At 39.7% G+C, this 21,810-nt stretch overlaps 1 protein-coding gene across 1 annotated transcript in view; it reads right to left on the bottom strand.

Annotated features, from left to right (window-relative positions):
- Positions 1 to 5,418: 5,418 nt before the first annotated feature.
- Positions 5,419 to 21,810, bottom strand: part of DNER (delta/notch like EGF repeat containing) — a 341,370-nt gene continuing 324,978 nt past the window's right edge. The window contains exons 12-13 of the mRNA XM_049769355.1: positions 13,766 to 14,012; positions 5,419 to 6,442 (exon numbers count right to left, since the gene is read on the bottom strand). Coding sequence (XP_049625312.1) covers positions 6,331 to 6,442; positions 13,766 to 14,012 — 359 coding nt within the window. The 3' untranslated portion in view covers positions 5,419 to 6,330. The remainder of the gene's footprint in view (positions 6,443 to 13,765; positions 14,013 to 21,810) is intronic.

Genomic DNA, 21,810 nt, shown 5'->3' with positions numbered 1-21,810 from the left:
TCATAGCTGAAATACCCATGAGTCCTTTGTAAGCTGAATTGGTGTACCAACTTGTTTATATAGCAACAAGCAGAGTTATATAATCTCTCTTGCTGCCAATTTCTGATGACTTTATATATTTCTTTTTGTCTTCTGTACACACAGCTGGTTTGCAAGCTGGCCAATGCAGGCACGAACACATCACGAATTACTATCAGTTAAAATATCAGCAAATATGTTTTCATCCTCCAGCTTTATAAACCCATTTTCTGCTCCCTAATAGCATTGGTGTTTCACTGACCTCAAAAAGCTATCTTCCAGTCTTCTTGAGCCACTTCTATATAAATAACTCTTCATCTCTCAATTACATAAAAATCTATCACTATTAAAATCCTGCTCTCTCTCTACCAGTGCTTTGGTTATATTCACAATGCATATCATCACAACACCCATGTTTTGGCCAGGAGCATCACAGAAAGGAGATTATGTATTGTAAAGGTTCAGCATCTACTTATCTCATGTAGAAATTCATTTCCAAAAATATAACTCAAACTTAACTTTTTTCTTTGTCTTCTAAACAAATACTCAGAAGAAGCTTCCAGGAGTGACAACTGGTAAGAGATTTATATGCAGCATAATTGAAGCTTATGGTATACAAATGGTGATATTGTAAAAAAAAAATAAAATTAAATAAAATCCCAAATGGTGAGCAACTCCAGTTGCAACAGTAAACAATGCATTACTCACCTTTCATCTCAAAGTAAAATTTAAAAGCACTGAAGATATAATTGGTTAACACTGGGCATTTAAAGAATGCTTTCAGAATTAATGAACTTAAACATTTATAATGTTTTACCTATAGCTAAATGAGTAGGTGGATAGATGGAGGGATGGTGTGCAGGTAGACAGAAGGCTATATAGTGATAATGAGCAGGCATGTGTTTGGATTCCATAACCTGAAAACTATCCCTGTCAGTAGCAATCTTTGAATGCAGAGCGAGGAGCAAGCCCTGAGCACTGTCAGAAGGAAGAGGAGAGAAGAGGGGAGGGGAGGGGAGGGGACGGAGGAGGAGGGGAGGGGAGGGGAGGAAAGAGAGAAAGAAAGAAAGAAAGAAAGAAAGAAAGAAAGAAAGAAAGAAAGAAAGAAAGAAAGAAAGAAAGAAAGAAAGAAAGAAAGAAAGAAAGAAAGAAAGAAAGAAAGAAGAGAGAGAGAGAGAGAGAGAGAGAGAGAGGGAGGGAGGGAGGGAGGGAGGGAGGGAGGGAGGGAGGGAGGGAGGGAGGGAGGGAGGGAGGGAGGAAGGAAGGAAGGAAGGAAGGAAGGAAGGAAGGAAGGAAGGAAGGAAGGAAGGAAGGAAGGAAGGAAGGAAGGAAGGAAGGAAGGAAGGAAGGAAGGAAGAAGAAGAAAGAAAGAAAGAAAGAAAGAAAGAAAGAAAGAAAGAAAGAAAGAAAGAAAGAAAGAAAGAAAGAAAGAAAGAAAGAAAGAAAGGAAGGAAGGAAGGAAGGAAGGAAGGAAGGAAGGAAGGAAGGAAGGAAGGAAGGAAGGAAGGAAGGAAGGAAGGAAGGAAGGAAGGAAGGAAGGAAGGAAGGAAGGAAGGAAGGAAGGAAGGAAGGAAGGAAGGAAGGAAGGAAGGAAGGAAGGAAGGAAGGAAGGAAGAAGATGTCAATTTAAGAATTCAAAACTTGGGAGGAGGGAGATCTGGGAAATTGGTGGTGGGAATGTTGCACTGGTGAAGGGGGGTGTTCTTTACATGACTGTAATTATACAACTATAATCATATTTGTAATCACGGTGTTTAAAGATAATTATAAAAACATTCAAAACTTGGGGCTGGAGAGATAACATGGAGGTAAGGTGTTTGCCTTGCATGTGGAAGGACTGTGATTCGAATCCGGCATCCCATATGGTCCCCCTGAGCCTGCCAGGAGCGATTTCTGAGAGTAGATCCAGGAGTAACCCCTTAGGTGTGCTGGTTGTGACTCAAAAACAAAACAAAACAAAACAAAAGAATTCAAAACTTAAGAGGCCAGAGTGTAAATACAGTGGGTAGGGTATTTGCCTTGCATGAAGCCAACCTGGGTTTGGTATCTGGCATCTTATATTGTCCCCTGAGACTGCCAGGAGTAATTTCTGAGTGCAGAACCAAGAGTAGCTCCTAAGGCCACTGGGCATGGCCCCAAAACATGTAAGAGTTTAAAACTTTAGAATTAGGAGCACACTTCTGAGTTCACATTTTAGACTATTCATGAAATATCAGTGAATCATGAAGATGTACTTGAAAATACTACCTGAATATACAAAGAAGATCTGTAATACCAAAAAGCGCAGTAAGTGGATGAGTAAGAAAGAAAAAATAGACATACATTAAAAAAAGTAAAAGTAAAGAGATCATTTAAGTCAAGTCAATGGTTCTTAACCAGAGATGAATATATCCTCATGGGAATATCTAACAATATTTGGAAGGATTGGGGGTGTCACAACTACTGTCTTCAAGGCAAGGTTATTGCTGAACACCCTACAACATATAGGACAGGCCCATAACCAAGAATTATCTAGTGCCTATATCAAGAAATCTTAATTATTCCATTCATTGTAAGATACTGTGCTACTCCATAGATAAGTGTGGTATATATAAACAATTGAATATTTGTCAATCTTTTGGAAATAAGAAGATTCTGACAATCTGTGGAAATATGAAATAACTTGGAAGGCATCATGCTAAGTAACTGAACAACTGAACAGTAAATGCTACAGGGTGTTTAATGACACATGGAATCTAAAAAACTAAATCAATTAAAGTAAAGCTCATGGAACAGAGGCAGAAAAGTGGTTTTCAAGAGATGGGTTGAAGGAGTGAAGGAAAATAGAGAGAAGTCAGTAAAAAGTATAACTTTCAATGACACGATGTGTAATTTATGAGGTTTTAATGTACAGCAATGACTAGAGTTGATGAAACTAAGTTATATCACTGAGATTTACCAAAATCACCTTGAACTTGTGAGAACAGCAATCATGAAAAAGACCAGAAACAACAAGTCTCGGAGAATGTGTAGGGAAAAAAAGGAAATCTCATTGTCTCTTGCTGGCAATTCTTCCAGCCTCTATAAAAAAAAAAAACAATATAGAGATTCAAACACAAAAGCAGTCATTCAAAAAAATATTGTTGATGCATGTCTTTGGTCATTGTGACCCTATGTTCAACAAGCAAGATCAAGAAATCACTCAAGAGAAACGAGTGGATAAAGGGTTGGTGGTGTCCAGTAGAGAAAGAGATAACTTAGCAAGCAAGGGTACATGTGTTGCACATACAGGGTTCTGAATTCAAGCCCCTAATAACATGCCCTGCCCAATACCTGTAAGTGTTCTGAAGGCTCTTGAGCATCACTGGTGTTTCCCTTGATCTCCAGTACTATATGTTTTATGTAGCTCCACATCCTCAGGCCTTTATTTTGAACACCTGCACAGTTGACCAAGAACTTATGGAAATGAACCTAGGGCCTCCTGAGCACTGTTTAGGATACCCCAAAAGAAATATAAAAGATTAAAGATGTCATGAGGCCAGAGGTATAGTTCAGGGTTTAGGGCACTTGTCCTGTACTTGGGTTGACCCAGGTTGCACTTCCTAATCAGTGCCAGGAGTGATCCCTGAGCTAGAGCCAGGCATAAGTCCTGAAGTACAAAAAGTTTTGATTTCCATCCCCACCAAAATAAAAGCATACAAAGAAGATGTGTTGTATAGATATATATTGTATAGATGTGTATTTATATTATAGATATAGATATGGAATACTTTTTATCATATGAAAAGATGTAATCTTGCCATTTGCCACAACATGAAACTGAAGGTAGTCATGCTAGATAAATTCAAAAGAAAAACAAATACTGAACGTTTTCATTTATCTGTGAAATACAGAGGTTTAAAAGCAAGAGAACAAAGCTAAGAAAAAATAAACCCTTGATCTCTGAGCACGAAACTGAGGTTACCAGAGAGGGAAGGGTCTCAATGGACTGCGATGAAGAGATATTGACCCTTTGGTAGCAGTTGTAGTGTGGCAATATTTAAATTAAAAAGGTGTGAAGCTGCATCTTTAAAATATATGGTGTTGTAAACTGTCACCTCAACAATAAAGTTTTTAATTGAAAAATAAAGCATACATCTGGCATGCAGAATGCTTGTACTAATCCTTTATAGACATCTGGAGCATAATTCTCACCTTCATCCACAAGGAATAAACTAACATTCTTTCCAGTTTCCAAACGAGGAAGCCTTGGCTTAGGTTTCTTTGTCCAAATTTGGTAGGTAGCAAGTCTAAAGGAGATGGTGAATTCAATCAAGTGCTCCTAATGACTGCCTATGCCATGCCCACTGAATTGGCTTCACCCTTCACTTGGAGGTCATTCTAGATGGACTAGTGAACTACACAAAGATTTAATGCAAAATTATTGACTTTATGACTCTGGTTTCAGAACCCTTCAGTGCAGTTCCTAGTGCTATATCCTCTGTCAGAATCAGAACCGGTGCTTCAAATATTAGGTTGCAGAATCTCAAAATACACAGACCAAGGCTTATAAAAAGTGGACAGCCACGCTAAAATGGACAAGAGCCATTGATCTCCATTGACCTGGAAGTCACACTGGTGATAGACTTGGTTGAAACATTTAATGTCTAAAACAACTGTTATGAATAATGTTATGAATAATTTGGTCAATGACTAATATTACAGTGTTAATAAAAATTTTTAATCCTTCACTACTTGATAGCACTCCTCTTGGCTTTATTAAACACTTCCAAGTAAAGGTAGAATAAGTTTTTAAAACCTTGATTTGGTATTTTAGCACAGTATTAGGTGGCCAAAAGTGGCCCTCGTATTTCTTCTTGTTGTTTGTGGGGGGCACACACAGTGTCAGGGGTTACTCCTACCTCTGCATTCAGGAGTAACTCTTGGTGGGTTTCAGGGGACCAGATAGGATGCCAGGTATTGAACCCAGGGAAAATATATGCAAGGCAAAAAACCCTACCTACCCTACAATTGTTTTGGCCCCTAGTCAGACATTTCTAAGGACAAAGATATTGTTTGCTAAAAGACTTCATTTACTTTTCCCCAAAGAGCAGCACAGGTCTCCCCTGTGACCACAGGGGTCCTATATATCATGCTTAGAAGCACTTCCGCTTCTTAATGAGCCTCAATATCTTTAAATGGCAAATTCTGGTATCAAGTTCACAAGAGTTCTCCCAAATATTTTCAACCTTTTGTGTTTGAAAGAAGGTGAGGTTGGCTCACAGACCCATGAGGAGACCTAAGAACTTCTAGAGATCTAGGCAGCATAGACATGCCCCTTTGAAATACTTAAAATACCAAAATTAGTGGAGTGTTTGTTTGGCAATACACTTCAAATCCAAAACACTTCACAGTATTTAAAAGAATTGAGAGACAAGTTCATCCTTGACTTGGTAACATTTATTCAATATCCTTTGAAATTAGCAAGAATCAGAAGAAGCACATTTCAATCAAATACAGCCACAAAAATGTTCTGGATATAAATAAAGATGCACTATGAGAAATACTCACTATTGGAGGGGCCAGTACTTTCCTACGGTTACTACCTTTTAGCAACAACTCCAACATAAATTTAATTTACTCACAATAGAAAACCTTGACTTCAGAAAGAAAACAGCTTCCATATACTGTGCCTCATGAGACCCTTTCATTAAACATATTTTCAAGGCCTATTCTGAGGACAGTTATGAAAGTGACAAAAAAAAAAAAAAAAGCTCAAAGAGATGTTTCTGCAAGATTCAACAAAACAGTGCAGAAAAACATTACTTACCCATGCACAGAATAAGGCAGAGGCTAATGTCATTCGGGTTAGGAAGAAGTTAACTAGTTTCTTTTTTTTTTTTTTCACAAAACAAACAGTTCAGACTTCTTTTTTTTTTTAATTAACAAGTCTACTGTATTATACATCAAACTCTACATGTGTTCCTTAACTCTACTCCGAAAGCAGGCACTCACAGATCAAATACAAACTTTGCCTTGATGAGACTTATTCTGTACCAACCACAGAAGGAAATCCGGGTTTGGTGATAGTGTCTACCACAAAATGAGCTCACACTAGTCAAAGTGGACAGTTTAAGAGAGCTGGAAGTACATGAAAACGAATCTATGGGTTTCACAAATTCTGTTTTTAAAATATTCTTTCAAACTAAAAGCTGCAGAAAATTAGTTCTTAAATTGTCTACCGAAAACTCTCGAGCAGCTAATGTTTTAAACGTCTTAAGCTTTGTCTTTTCTTAAAAATATTTAAATGAGTGTATTATCCTATCATTTTGAAAAATAATCCCCCCAAAAAGATTACAAATCTTTTGTTTTGATCAGTGTCACCAGGGGTTTGTCATCAGGGCTGTAATCTTCATAGGCGATAGGAGTCACATCATACATAGCAGGCCGGGATTTCTTTCCAAACCTGGAATCACCAAACAAGAGGACTTGGGTTAGACAAATATTGGACCTTAGTCTTATTAAATAAAGGCAAGAGGTGAAATAACTTAATATGAAAGTATCACTAAAGTGAGTCTAGAACTACAGTTTAGTGGGGTGGGGAGCTGGTCTGCAGGCAGTTGACCCAGGTTCAACCCCTGGCATCCCATATATTTCCCTGAGTATTGCCGAGAGTAATTCCTGAGTGTGAGTGCAGATTCAGGTGTAGCCCCTGAGCATCACTAGGTATGATGGAAAAATAAAACAAATGAACAAGAAAATAATCACCAAGAACTATTAAAATATGATCAAACACACACACTCAATACACACACACACACACACACACACACACTTTCTCTAGCAAGTACTGAAAGTCAAGGCATTCTGATATTTCACATTGACTCAGTATAAGTATTAGTCTTTGGTGCAGGAGGTGGGAATGAATATTACAGACACACACACACACACACACACACACAAATGGTAGAGTCCAAATTAACAGTTGAAGCTGTAGGTTAAATCTTGGCAAGCACTCAAGCAGGACAGCTCTACAATAGGTTTTAAGAAAGCGTGTATCGATTTGTCTCTTTCTTCTGAAACCTGTAACGATTTGGAGAGGCAAGTTGATTTTATATCCAGCTTCGTGTTTGGAATATAAATGACAGGGTAGTGCTTCCTGCAGATAAAGAACATCGTCCACATAAACAAAAAGACCAAGAGAAGGAAGAATCTCAAATAAAGAGGCATCAGAACCCCTTCTAGCCAATGCTACTTCTCAAATTCTTGAACACACAACCCATTGTTTCTTTACCTCTGAGTGCAAAGTTTTGTCCTACCAGATCTGTATAGATCAAAATAAACCTCCACAGCAAGACTGAAGCCTAGAAGCCAGAGCTGTCAAAATCCAATTTCAGGACTTCCTGCCAAACTCATCTTAAGAGGAAGATTATTCAAATAAAAGCCTATTCACCTTCTGGGTGGTCTCTTTCCATCTCGAACTTTACCTTCCCTAAGGCTCCCGGGGAGAACTAGCATGATGATGTGGGATGATGTGGTTTAAACAGTCACATTAGACCTCCGCTGACCTCTCTTTTGCAAACGGCTTTAACTGTTTCATTTCCCTTGGAGTCAGGAGAAAAGTAATCCTAAAAGAACCTGAACATTTGAAAAAGGTTGATGTCCCATGGCCTAAATTCTATGCCACTCTCTGAGATCTTTGACATTTTAGTCCTCACTGTAGTGAGAAGCAGAGTGGAATGGGGAAAAGAGGAAACTGTTGCCTGGGTCACCTGATCTTTTATTTTTAAACATGCATTGCTCTCCTATTATTCACCGGGAGTCTGAACGAGGTCATCACTGATGGAGCCCAGGACACAAATAGCACTAGTTTAAAAAAAAGGGGGGGGGGCAGAGAAAAGAACAGAGTGTGCTACTCCCTGAAACGCACAACTTGTACTGAAAATAAAAAGGAGGTTTTAAGAAAATCAGGTTAGAATGTGAAGACCCCCTGGAGGCTCAGAATTATCCAGGCATAGTGAGAACCAGACTCCAGCCTGAGGTGTGTTTATTGCAATGGAGACAGGGCTGCATAACTGGGAAAGCAGACAAGCAAAACTCAGCAACAGACATTTACCCATCCTTCCATGTCTGAAGATCTCAGAGACTACCCTGAAATGCAAATAAATATTTAACAGTCAAGTTGTTCTTAAAAGAGCTAGGTTCATTGAATACATTCTACCCTTGATAATAGTGAACTTTGAAAATTAAAATATCGACCTAATTTCAGTGCAAAGCTCTCCTGATTCTAAACCTGTATGTCTGTTTCCTGTGAGAATTTGAGGAAAGAGACAGAAAATTCTCTCGTCTGAAATATAGACAAAATACATCATAATTGATTGGTTGTCCAAGAGAAAAAGTCTGAGGGACTCAATAGGTTGAATATTTATGGAAAATGTACATTTGGCATTTCAAGCATTTTGTCTGTTTCCTTCAATGCTCTGCCATCTGCCAGTCATATCTAATTTAATAGAGCTGTAAATTTAAACTGGTGGTGAAAGTGAACAATGTCAATGAATTTTTGGGTATGAGAGTTTCAGATTCCTGAGTGTTTCAACAGACTTAACGCCAAAAGTGACCACAGTAGCCAAAATACAAGTGTAAAGTCATCCAGAGAGCAGGGCTCACACCCTAGCACAGCCTTACCATCACTTAACTGGTTGTGCACAAACCCGAACACATCTCAAAGGTCTCCACCCAAAGTGCACACAGACTTTACCACATTGAAGTGAAAAAAGGGGTGACTTTCTAGAGACAATGTGGCTTTGAAAAACACAATAGAATGAAGTCCAGTTTATTTCTTTTTGCTTCCACTTCCTTGGTCAGTGGGGTTTCATTCTTGAAGATGTCTTGAACTTGAATGTCATGAGTATTCTGCCTATATTTTCCTCTATGTACCTTATAGTTTCAGGTCTTATATCTATGTCTTTAATCCATTTTACATGATTTTTGTGCCTGGTTTTAAAGTGAGTTTGTTAAAGTGATATAAGATTATACCTCATTCAGTAACAATATTTCAAACAACAGTACCTAAAAGAATAAAAGAAAGGTAAAAGAACAAGGAAGAAGGAAGAAGAGAAAGGAAGAAAATAGAAGGAAGATGAGAAAGAAGACAGGAGAAAAAGGAAAAAGGAGAAGAAAAAGGAATGAGGAAGACAAGAAAGAGAAGGAAGAAGAAAAGAAGGAGAAAAGGAGGATGAGAAGAAGGAGGAGGAGGAGGATGAAGAGGAGGAGGAGGAAGAAGAGGAGGAGGAGGAAGAGAAGAAAGAAGAAGAGGAGGAGAAAGAAGAAAAAGAAGAGAAGGGAAAAAGACGCTGTATAACTGAAACTGAATCATGAAAAACATTGTAACTGTATTTCACGCTGATTCAATAAAAAAAAGAATTAATTACAAAAAACACCACCAACAACAAAACAATGAAATGAAAGAAAACCTTCCTTGGATTCAAATTTTAATGTATACTAACTTCTTTGTGTACATTAACCTCTTCTGTGTATCTCCTTCATTCCTCACACTTGGTTGATGCTAAGAAATAAGCTACCTATAAAATTTCATTTTAAACTCTTAAGCATTAAACCTACATAAAAGATTACCTATATTCATTGCAGCACTATTTACCATAGCGAGACTCTGGAAACAGCCAAGATACCCTTCAACAGATGAATGGCTAAAGAAACTGTGGTACATATACACAATGGAATATTATGCAGCTGTCAGGAGAGATGAAGTCATGAAATTTTCCTATACATAGATGTACATGGAATCTTTTATGCTAAGTGAAATAAGTCAGAAAGAGAGAGAGAGAGAGAGAGAGAGAGAGAGAGAGAGAGAAAGACGCAGAATGGTCTCACTCATCTATGGGTTTTAAGAAAAATGAAAGACATTCTTGCAATAATAACTTTCAGACACAAAAGAGGAAAGAGCTGGAAGTTACAGCTCACCTCATGAAGCTCACCACAAACAGGGATGAGTTTAGTTAGAGAAATAACTACGTTTTAGCTATCCTAATAATGAGAATGTATGAGGGAAATAGAAAGCCTATCTAGAGTACAGGCGGGGGTTGGGTGGGGAGGAGGGAGATTTGGGACATTGGTGATGGGAATGTTGCACTGGTGATGGGTGGTGTTCTTTACATGACTGAAACCCAAATACAATCATGTATGTAATAAAGTTGTTTAAATAAAAAAATAGAAAAAGAGTCAATGAAATGACTATTCCCTTGGAAAACAGTCTTTCCCTCTCTCCTCACAAAAAAAAAAAAAAAAAAAGATTACCTATGTGAAGGCAGGACTTTGTATGTGATTCTTTTTTTTTTTTTTTGGTTTCAGGACATACCTGGCAATGCTCAGAGGTTGCTCCTGGTGGGCTCAAGGAACCATATGAGAAACTTGGAATCAAACCCAGGCCTGCCATATGCAAGACCAATGCCAATCCTGCTGTACTACCTCTTGGCCCCTGTATGTGATTACTTTAATTCAAATATACATTGCGTTTTTCTTAATAATAAGTGTATTGTAAAAAATAAACCTCAAAAGTTAGAGAAAAGTAGAATGTTGATCAGAGGTTGGCAAATTGCAGGTTATTTTCAACTCAAGTTTGACTGAGATAGTGTTATATCCATTCATAACATTTCATCACTACAAAAACAGAACTGAGTAGTTCACAAGAGATCTAAGACTGGCTATATCATAAGGTCTAAAATACTTTGTAGACCTTTGATAAAGACTGTAAAAATTCTCCCATGGTCTCAACTCACCACAGGACACAGCATAGTATATGGTCATATTAATTCTCAATGAAACAGTAGCAAATTCTGGCAAAAGCAATATCAATCAATGTTCAGCTTCTCCGGGCTAACCCCAGAAAAATCTTGTATATCCTGATTCACTAAAAACACCAAAGAGAAGGTACCAGCTGCAAGACAGATCTAAGAGTTATTTGGGTTCATAGCACCTTTTTTGGGTTCTGAAAGCCAACAGCTAAAATAACTACACAATGAATGTCAGGTTGATCTGACCTTAAAAAATGGTCAAGATCAGGAAATGCATTCTGAGAAATAGCCTGAGTCCTTTTAGAATGCTCGACTTACTGTTCTGTGACTAGGCACTCCTCGCTAAGCAAACAGAAACTAAGAAGAGACCCTCAGTCCAGAAACCTCACAGCTGTGGCTTTGCTCCTACTAGGAACTTACAAACTGCCCAGCCTGAATCATAAGCACAACAGCTAAGCTATTGTCAGATGATGTTCATGATTTCCAGGAAAAGGGAGCAAAAAAAAGAGAGCCAGCCAGGAAGGATCTCAGGAGAGTCATACTTAGAAACCACAGCTTGTGGCCCCAGAACTGTTTGGAAAAGAATGTGCTGAGATACTGGGGAAGTTATAATATTACATTCAACAGTTTATGTGCTGCAACTGGTGCATTGAGAAGTTTGGTGAATTCTACCGTCAAAACCATTTTTTTAAAATAAAATCAGCATCAACTATGAGCCAAGCTTGTAAATACTTTAATCTTTTCCTTCCAAAAATATTACACTAAATGTCTTCCCAAGTGGGCTGTAGAAGCAGGAAGCTCAGAAGTATCTATAGAAAACTAATCTTGATACCCAAATAAAATCCAGTTCTTCTTAAGCACAAAAGGATTTTAGTTAGCCATCCCTCTGAATGTGGGGAGAGCCTCATTCCTGAGGTCATCACAAAATCAAGTCACAGATTTTACTTATTACTGGAGAATTCAGCCCCTCCAAGAAGGGAGAGGGATGAGAAGATTCTAGAACCATAAAGGAACACAACTAGAATCTTCACACACTCTACTTTCTTTCAACGACTTGCAACTATTGCAAATATTCCTATAAGCTGTAGGATAGTCCCCGCTACACAAGCCAAGCTGGTGTATTCCCATTCATCTTCTCAGTCAAGGTCACGAAATGGCATCAAATCCTATGCAAGCTCATCCTTTTATTTTATAGCTCAAAATTCAGTCAGGTTTACCACGTGCTTGATAGACAGAACGCATGAATTAAAATCAGATTTGATGCACAGGCTTATAGAAAGAAAGAAAAGAAAGAGGAAGGAAGGAAGGAAGGAAGGAAGGAAGGAAGGAAGGAAGGAAGGAAGGAAGGAAGGAAGGAAGGAAGGAAGGAAGGAAGGAAGGAAGGAAGGAAGGAAGGAAGGAAGGAAGGAAGGAAGGAAGGAAGGAAGGAAGGAAAGAAGGAAGGAAGGAAGGAAGGAAGGAAGGAAGGAAGGAAGGAAGGAAGGAAGGAAGGAAGGAAGGAAGGAAGGAAGGAAGGAAGGAAGGAAGGAAAGCAAAATTTTAATTTAATTTTTATGTTTATATTTTTTGGTTGGGGCTATCTATACCTGGTAATGCTCAGGGTTTATTCCTGGATCCTGGATCTGCTCAAGAATCACTCCTGGTGTGGCTCAGGGGACCAAATGAGGTGTCAGGGATCAAACTGCATTTGGCTTTGTGCAAGACAGGTACCTTACGCCTATTTTCAGGCCCATGAGAGCAATTTTAAAAAATATCTTAGCTTTTCTGCCTTTCACACACAATTGCAGTCTCACTATGCCTCCGTGAATGCAATCTATGACATTCCAGCAAAGATGATGCAGCTCAAGGTTCCCCTGAGCCCCCAATGTTTAGATACCAAATTCTTTTACTTCTTACTGCTTGGGATGGTTTTCTGAATTATGCCTACAGATATTTCTACCAATTCTAAGAAAATAGAGCTTTCTTTAAGCACAGCATCACTCTACTTCCAATAATAAATATTCTTGGCAGAAGTCCCACAGCATGTGAGACAGCCTGGATTTTTTCATGTTTCAGTAGACTTTGGGATGTAAATATGGCACTCTCTTGTTTATGTAATCCTTTCCCATGTGTAATTTACTGTGATTGTTATAGTTCTCTAAGGAGGGAATATTCCTTGCTGCAGAAGCAGGCCTGGGTTTGTAGGAGGTGAAATGATCTAAAATACAGAGTCTGTGCAGTACTTGGGCTCTGTCCAACACTTAACACCAAATCCACTTTCTTCCATGGGGTCACATGAATGCCTCGTCCCTTTAGGAGTCCTTCCTTCAGAAAATAATACTGTTTTTGTATAATGTAAACTCTAGTAGCAGACTCAATGCTGTATCATTCTGTCACTAAGCTTTTAAGTCAAATGGAATAACTGATATGCATGTTAATGTTTTGGCACACAAATGAAACAAAAGACTGTTATCCACATAAGGATTAAGAGTCGGATGTTGGGCCAAAGTGATAGCACATGCCTTGTATGATTGACACATGCCTTGTATGATTGACTCTAAATCAATCCCTGACACTGTAGAGTCTCCCAGAGCATCAGCAGGATTCCCTGGAAGTCCTTAAGCTAAATTATGAGGTGTCCTAGCTTATCCCCAGTATCTGGTCTGAGCAATACAAAATCCTAGAGCCCTTATATTAAATCTCTAAACCAGTTGACCCAAAATTACCAGATGTGACTCCCAGGATCCCTGAGCAGTGCCTGGGAAAGCCCTCTCCCTAAATCAGATACCCACATGCTTATAGCATAGATGAATACAAATGAAGAAATATATTCAATGAGAGAAATATGGCTGGTGGTGTATCAATAAGGGTTTGAGTTTCTATTCAATAAGGGGTTTGAGTTTCTATTTGATTCTTTGGGACTGAAGGTCTTTGTAGGTAGACAGGGTTGGGCCCAAGAAGTCATGTGTAAAGGCAGCTCCCCTGAGCCCCGAGCCCACCTGGCATGCCGGATGGATGCAATGGCACTGCTGAACTCGCTGTCGATGCTGCGGCAGTTGTAGAACTCCTCGTAGGCTGGACGTGATGAGCCCTGGTACTCTATGCGGCTGATGCGACAGATCCCCACAATGAGGATGATGAGCATCAGGATGAAGGCAACGCACAGAGCCCCGATGATGATGTAGAGTGAATGCCGTGGCATGTTGGTGAGGCTCTCAGCCATGCGACCCGACTTCCACTGCAGATCTGAAGACATAAGAAAGCCAAAGGTGGTACATGGGAAGTAGTCTTTGGAAGGGGGACTTAGGGAATTGCTCTGCTGCCCTGGGATGGGTTAATTAATATGCAAGGGCTGTCTGGGCTGGGAAGAATTCAACTAACTGCATGATCCAAATAAAGGACAAATACCCTTAATGTATTAGGACTTCTTACAGATCATTAAAACAGAAAAACAAATAAAAAAAGTTCATCAAAGAAATATAGGTAGACACTGGTTTAACTTCACATACTTTGTGTATGTATTATTTTATTTCATTTTATTTATTTACTTAAGTTTTTGGTATGTGGAGAGTTATGGGCTTAGTGGAGGGAAAGCTTCAGCTCGAGATCCAGTAACTGGCTACACCCACTATGAAATGTTATATGATAAATGCCTGTATCATTCACCAGCTCTGAGGCAGATCCTTCAAATTATGGAAATTTAGAGTAGAAATTGTTTGTGAAAATATCACTGATTCTCTTGGAACCAGTATATATGTTTATTTTACAATTTGTTTTTAGAGGCCACTCTTAGCTATGCTTATTCTTTGCTCTGTACTCAGAGATCACATCTCATGGCAAGGTACAGACAACTGTTTATGACATCAGGGCGAAAAAAAAAAAAAAACAGAAGGGCTGCAAGCAAGATAAGTGTCTTACCAACTGTACTAAACCCCCAAATAAAATCTTTTTAAAAAGGCAGTTTCTGAGGCCGGTGAGGTGGCGCTAGAGGTAAGGTGTCTGCCTTGCAAGCGCCAGCTAAGGAAGGACCACGGTTCGATCCCCTGGCGTCCCTTATGGTCCCCCCAAACCAGGGGCTATTTCTGAGTGCTTAGCCAGAAGTAACCTCTGAGCATCAAATGGGTGTGGCCCAAAAAAAAAAAAAGGCAGTGTCTACACACAAATAGTATTTAAAAGTTTTGATAAACATAGTTGACAAGAGCATAGAAACGAGATTGTACAAATTGGCACACAGCCTTTGTAAAGACTAAGTGATGCATAATTTGGCCCAGAAATTTGAGTTCCTAGAATGTACGTTGAAGAAATAATCCTATGCATGCATAAAGCTCAAAACATAATATATCTATCTATCTCTGCATCACAACTTTTAAATGTTATGTTATCAACCATTACACTTTTTGAAAAAGGTTCTGAAAGCAGGCAGACAGCCATACAATCACTATTCACAATTAATGCTCATTATTTGACCTTTTTGCTTTATTTTCCTACATTGTTTAATAGAGTGCTTGCTTCAGTAGTACAGATATTAAAATTAGATTTTTTTATTTAAACAACTTTATTACATACATGATTGTGTTTGGGTTTCAGTCATGTAAAGAACACCACCCATCACCAGTGCAACATTCCCATCACCATTGTCCCAAATCTCCCTGCTCCACACCCAACCCCCACCTGTACTCTAGACAGGCTTTCTATTTCCCTCGTACATTCTCATTATTAGGATAGTTCAAAATGTAGTATTTCTCTAACTAAACTCATCCCTGTTTGTGGTGAGCTTCATGAGGTGAGCTGTAACTTCCAGCTCTTTTCTCTTTTGTGTCTGAAAGTTATTATTGCAAGACTGTCTTTCATTTTTCTTAAAACCCATAGATGAGTGAGACCATTCTGCAACTTTCTCTCTCTCTGACCTATTTCACTCAGCATACACCCATGTATAGGAAAATTTCATGACTTCATCTCTCCTGACAACTGCATAATATTCCATTGTGTATATGTACCACAGTTGCTTTAGCCATTCATCTGTTGAAGGGTATCTTGGCTGTTTCCAGAATATTGCTATGGTAAATAGTGCTGCAATGAATATAGGTGTAAGGAAGGGATTTTTGTATTGTATTTTTGTGTTCCTAGGGTATATTCCTAGGAGTGGTATAGCTGGGTCGTATGGGAGCTCGATTTCCAGTTTTTGGAGGAATCTCCATATAGCTAACATCATGTACAAAGGTTAAATCCAAATAAATGAAAGACCTTGATATCAGACCCGAAACCATAAGATATATAGAACAACACATAGGTAAACACTCCAGGACATTGAGACTAAAGGCATCTTCAAAGAGGAAATTGCACTCTCCAAGCAAGTGAAAGCAGAGATTAACAAATAGGAATATATAAACTGAGAAGCTTCTACATCTCAAAAGAAATAGCACCCAGGATACAAGAGCCTCCCACCGAGTGGGAGAAACTATTCACCCAATACCCATCAGACAAGAGGCTAATCTCCAAAATATACAAGGCACTGACAGAAATTTACAAAAAAAAAAAAAGCATCTAATCCCATCAAAAAATGGGGAGAAGAAATGGACAAACACTTTGACAAAGAAGAAATACAAATGTCCAAAAGACACATGAAAAAATGCTCCACATCACTAATCATCAGGGAGATGCAAATCAAAACAACTATGAAGTACTACCTCACACCCCAGAGATTGGCACACATCACAAAGAATGAGAACAAGCAGTGTTGGCGGGATGTGGAGAGAAAGGAACTCTTATCCACTGATGGGAATGCCATCTAGTTCAACCTTTATGGAAAATTAGATTTTTTAAGTATTTAAAAAAATTTTTTTCCAAAATATTACAACTAGAGTTAGAATCCCCTTTATTTACATCCCCTTTATAATGGGAATGTCTCTTCACCTCAACACATAGATAACACAATTTATAAAAGCAAAACTGTACAACTAACCAAAACCAATGATTAGAGAAATAAGGAATATTCAATAACCTGTAAAAATAATAAAAGAAGGAAACCCAAGATGACCTGGTTGCATAGTACTTGTGCTAAACCTCAGGAGTTTGTCTACACCATGCATAGTTGAAAGGATAAGGTGATGATAATGATAGGTAATTTTCTTATTCTGCTCAGCTCTCCAAAAATATCCCTTTGAAACCCATAGACTATGTTATTCTCTTTCTCCAGCTAGTATGAGGCCTAAAAATGGACACCACATGCTGAGTGAGTGTGAGCCTCAATTCAAGTTCTTGCCTTTCTGCCAGGTTCAGCAACATGTTGATCACAGGGGGTTCTGAAAAGCACAATTACACATGGGTTTTATATACCATTTCTCAGTCTTTCCCACTTATTTTTGGATTTTGAGCCACCCTCTATTGTGCCCGAGGATTACTCCTGGTTTTGCACTCAGGAATTACTCCTTAGTGAGGCTTAGGAAATTCTGTGGGGTGCCAAAGATCAAACCTATATGCAAGACAAGTTCCTGCTTGCTGTACAATTACTCTGGCCACTTTCCCAACACTTTTAGCAAAGAATACCGCTTTTGTTTTGTTTTGTTTTGAGTTTTAGGCCAGTGATGCTCAGGGGTTAGTACTGGCTATGTCCTCAGAAATTGCTCCTGACTGGGGCCAGAGAGATAGCACAGTAGTAGGGCGTTTGTCTTGCATGCAGCTGATGAAGGACAGATGGTGGTCTGAATCCTGGCATCCCATATGATCCCCGAGCCTTCCAGAAGAGATTTCTGAGTGCAGAGCCAGGAGAAACCCCTGAGCATCAGTGGGTGTGGCCAAAAAAAAAAAAAAAAAGAAATAGCGCCTGGCTTGGGGGACCTTATGGGATGCCAGGGATCGAACCCGAGGTCTATCCTGGTTCAGTGGCTTACAAGGTCAACACCCTACTGCTGCCCTATTGCTCCGGCCCCGAATATCACATTTTTGGTAACCGTAATTTTAATACAATTTTTAAAGAAAAACCCTCATTGGATTGTCTTCTAATATAACCTACCTTGCTTTCCACTCACCTGTAGACCCACATGATTTCCCTGAGCCTCCTTGACTTATACCATAAAAATCACAACATGGGAGTGCCTAAGTGATAGCACTGCAGGTAGGGAATTTTCTTTGCATGTAACATACCTAGGTCTGATCCTTGGCATCTCATCTGGTCTCCTGTGCCTTCCAGGAGTGAATCCTAAGCACAGAGCCAGGAGTAACCTTTGAGTACCAAAAACTAAAACTAAAACAAAACAAAAGGCAACATATTTCCCATGGACTTTTTAGGAACATAAGTTAGGAAATGTGTAAAAATAATAAGGCATCTCACTGCCAGGTATATAACAGGTGATACCTCAGGAGGGTCAGCTTTGTGAAAAGAGAAGGAAAGGACAGGGAAGATAAAGGTATCTTCCTTAAAGGGATATATATGGTCAGAGTGGAAGATTGTTACACTCTGCCCAGCCCAGCTCCCCTCCAAAAAGCACCAAATTGTGCAAGAAAGCAACAACTGGAAGAGCAGGATATATTCTCTATGCCTGGCACAGGTTGAAAGTATCCAATTATATCCTGTTCTCAGCAGGTGGCAAAGAAGAGTGATGCGCATCCCATGAACAGGATTTGAAATAAAGCTACAAAAATTCAAAAGATCTCAGCAAGACTAAAGAGAAACTTTTCATGTAGGAAGAGAATGCTCTCTCCTGACTCACTCTGCATTTACTCCATCCCATCACACATTAGAACTCCAAGGGCCTAGAATACAGATTTGGGGTGGAGTGGAATGGGCTACCACTGATGTGTCTTGCCATGAAATCATCAGGATTCTTTGCCTTGTTCATTTACATGAGAGTATTTACGACCTCTGCATTCTCATCGCTTCATCTTGGATACATAACCAAGGACAATTAAAGCCAGCTTCACTTTTTTTCTCTTTGGCAAGTTACCATTTATATATAGCACAGCCCAGTAAGACACCCCAATGGGGAGATGAGGTGCAAATCTCTCACTGGAAAGCCTCATGGAACCAAGCCTAAATGGTTTCTGAATGTCAGAGGAAAATAGGACAAAAAAATTGTTACCACAGTGTTCACCTCCAGATCATCTGCCTCTTGAAGTCTGTTTGTTTTAGCAAACCCCTTGAAGTCTGACTTTGCCCCTGGAGTCTGTCTGCCTGAGTTTACAGAAACTGCCCATCCATGCCTTTGTCTCTACATCAGCACCAGCTCAAAGAATGGGTCCCAGTAGAAGGGGGAAGGTGTTTTGGAAATCAGGCATCATGTCTCAAACCCTTATTGCACTGCCTGGTGCACATCGAGACAGAAAGCTCATTTCTCTGGCTGGAAGAAGAGAGTGACTCATTGGATTTCCAAGTATTTCAACATTCTCAGAAAAACTTGGTTGTGGGCGGCAGTCCAACACTCACAGAGTGTAACACCCACTTTGCATCAACAGGAGAGCAGCCAGCCCTGTTTCTCCTCCCAGAGTGTGCTGTGTTGGGCAGGCGTGGGGGCACATTCCTATGATGCATGCCTAACTTCACATCAACAGCCTGCCTGCATGGTGCCTGGGTCCCTGTGGCGCGTGTGTATCCGCAGGCACAACCGCAATGGGATGACAGCTGCCACCCCCACATACACATGGCACCCCGCGGGACATCCCAGACCTGACAAGCTGCCTGAACTGCTCGTATGTCTGATCATTGGCTCTACCTCCCCTAAATCTGCCTTCCAAGTTGTTAGCACTTGGAAAAATTTCTCCTAAAAACCTCCGCTTTCCTGCTTTTCAGCCCCCTCAGCTTACATCTTGAATAAAAACTACACCCCACCTCCCATCTAATATGTTTCTCATAGTCGTGACTATAGCTGCTCCACACACTGATGGAGTTGGTAGCCAAGACGAAGCTGAATAAATCCAACACCTGGTCTGAGAAGGTGTGAATCTAGTAGTGCCAATGGTTGCAGCTGTCACGATGTAGGCCAGGCACATCCTGGGAGTCTCACCACATGAATCATTAACCACACTGACTACAATATGGCTCAGGGAGGAAGCATGTCCCAGAACATGCTGGAAGGGTGATCTCACCCATAGCCCCCAACTTTCAGGTGTATAATTAGGAACCATATTCACAAACTGCTGGAAAATTTCTGCACTGACGGGTCTTGAGAAAGCCTTTGATTTGAGTTTATTTTTTGCCTAATTCCTCCTTTTAGGCACTGTGATTTACAATACTCTTTAATAATGGAGTTTGAAAACACATAGTGTTCTGATGCCACGCCCACCACCTATGTGTCAGTATCCTCCCACCAATATCTCAAGGTCCTCTCTCCACCATGACCTTAAAGCCCAATTGATTTAGTTTTATAATTAGAATCTCAGGGTCTTGGAGCATTGACCAATTGTTATATCCTTACTGTTTCTTTATATTCCATAGAGGAAAGAAACCATTCAGTACTTTGTTGCTCTCCCTTTTCCTTTGTAGTACTGTTTCCCAGAGTGCTTTTCTCCAACGTTTTGTTGGCTCCTAAAATATCCCTTTAAGTGAGGTAGACAGGGTTAGACTGGTGCCACAGATGTCCCAGGTGAGACTGGCAAGCCATCTGTGATTTATGTTCATAGGCAGAGCACCCAACCACACCCAACCTTCACTCTATCCAATAGATTCAACACATTGTCATATTGATCCTAGTCAGATGAGGCTGGGTGAGCTAGTTTGCCAGCCTACATTACTTTAAAAGGCAGTGAACGTAAATGGCAGAAAGTATTGTTCATCTTTATGTTGCTTTACTGTCCAATCACTTCTCATTTCTAAAACCATCATTTATCTCAAACAAATGAAAGAAGGGATTTCACACTTTAGCTATTGAGAATCAGAAGTCAGCTGGACAGTCAAAATAGCTACAGAGACTGAGCAAAGTTAAGAACTCAGCTTAGTTTAAGAAGCAGAAAGAATGAAGCAGGAGGAAAATGGAAGAAAAGCTCATATCCTTCTTGAGATCCATCTACTGAATCTGACTTCATTATGTTAGTTTTAGTTTGGTTTGGGGGCCACACCTGATGGTGCTCAGGGAATCATATATTGTGTGTGGGATTGAACTTGGGTTAGCTGCATGCAAGCATAAGTTATGTCTTCAGTTCCAATTACTAAACCATTTACTATGAACCTGGATTCATATTAGGTGAGTGGGATTGAGAGAAGTGAGAGAAAAGTAGGTTTATGGATCACCCAGTATTATGAGGTAGATAGAAAAAGAGCAGGTAACATGTGACATGTCACATAGGCATGTGAATATACTATAAATGAGGACTGAGCTCAGCAGCCATTACTCTACAGTGAGGTCTGGAGAAGCTCAGTTCCCTGAGATACCCAGAGAGCTGTCACAATGAGAGCCCATGAAAGAGTGCTGAGAATGATTGGGGGTTCATCAGGAAGGGAGAGCAGAGAAAAACTGTCCCAAAAGATACCTGTGAGGAAGGAGAGAGCAAGTGAAAGCAGATTTGCTCCATGGATTGAGGTGGTAAGCAGATAAGTAGGGAAGGGTACATCTCACCAGACCCTAGAGGCAATAGTGAAGTGTTTGGTCACCAGTCATTTATGCTATTTCACAGAAGTTGTGAGTGAGTGGAATGAAAACAGAGTTCAAGCAGGATCAGGCTATTCAAATTTTTATTCTGAGAAGATGCTCTCTGCATTTGTGGTCACCTAGAGAAAGCAAAGAACACCCAACATAAGCAAGTATAGTTGGATCTCACCTAGTCATGGGCTGGGATGGACATCATAGGAGCTTTTTGATTGATATGGAGTTCAAGTTTGCTGAGATACAAGATGATAAAACAGATGGATGGCAGAAATGATTGCACAACATACAAATGTACAAATTCTTGATGTTTATGCTATGTTTATAACATATAATACTGTTATATTACAACCAAATAATAAAAAATATCACAAGAGAAATAGAAAAAAAAGCAATATACTCTTAGAAAGATAAAGAGGTGAAGGTAGGAGAGAAGGAAGGAAGGAATGTTGACTGATAGGCCAGCCTCA

Source organism: Suncus etruscus, chromosome 2, assembly GCF_024139225.1.
Source record: "Suncus etruscus isolate mSunEtr1 chromosome 2, mSunEtr1.pri.cur, whole genome shotgun sequence".
Lineage (NCBI taxonomy): Eukaryota > Metazoa > Chordata > Mammalia > Eulipotyphla > Soricidae > Suncus > Suncus etruscus.
The sequence above is the reverse complement of the archived record's forward strand: the minus strand, read 5'-3'. Positions and strand labels throughout refer to the sequence as shown.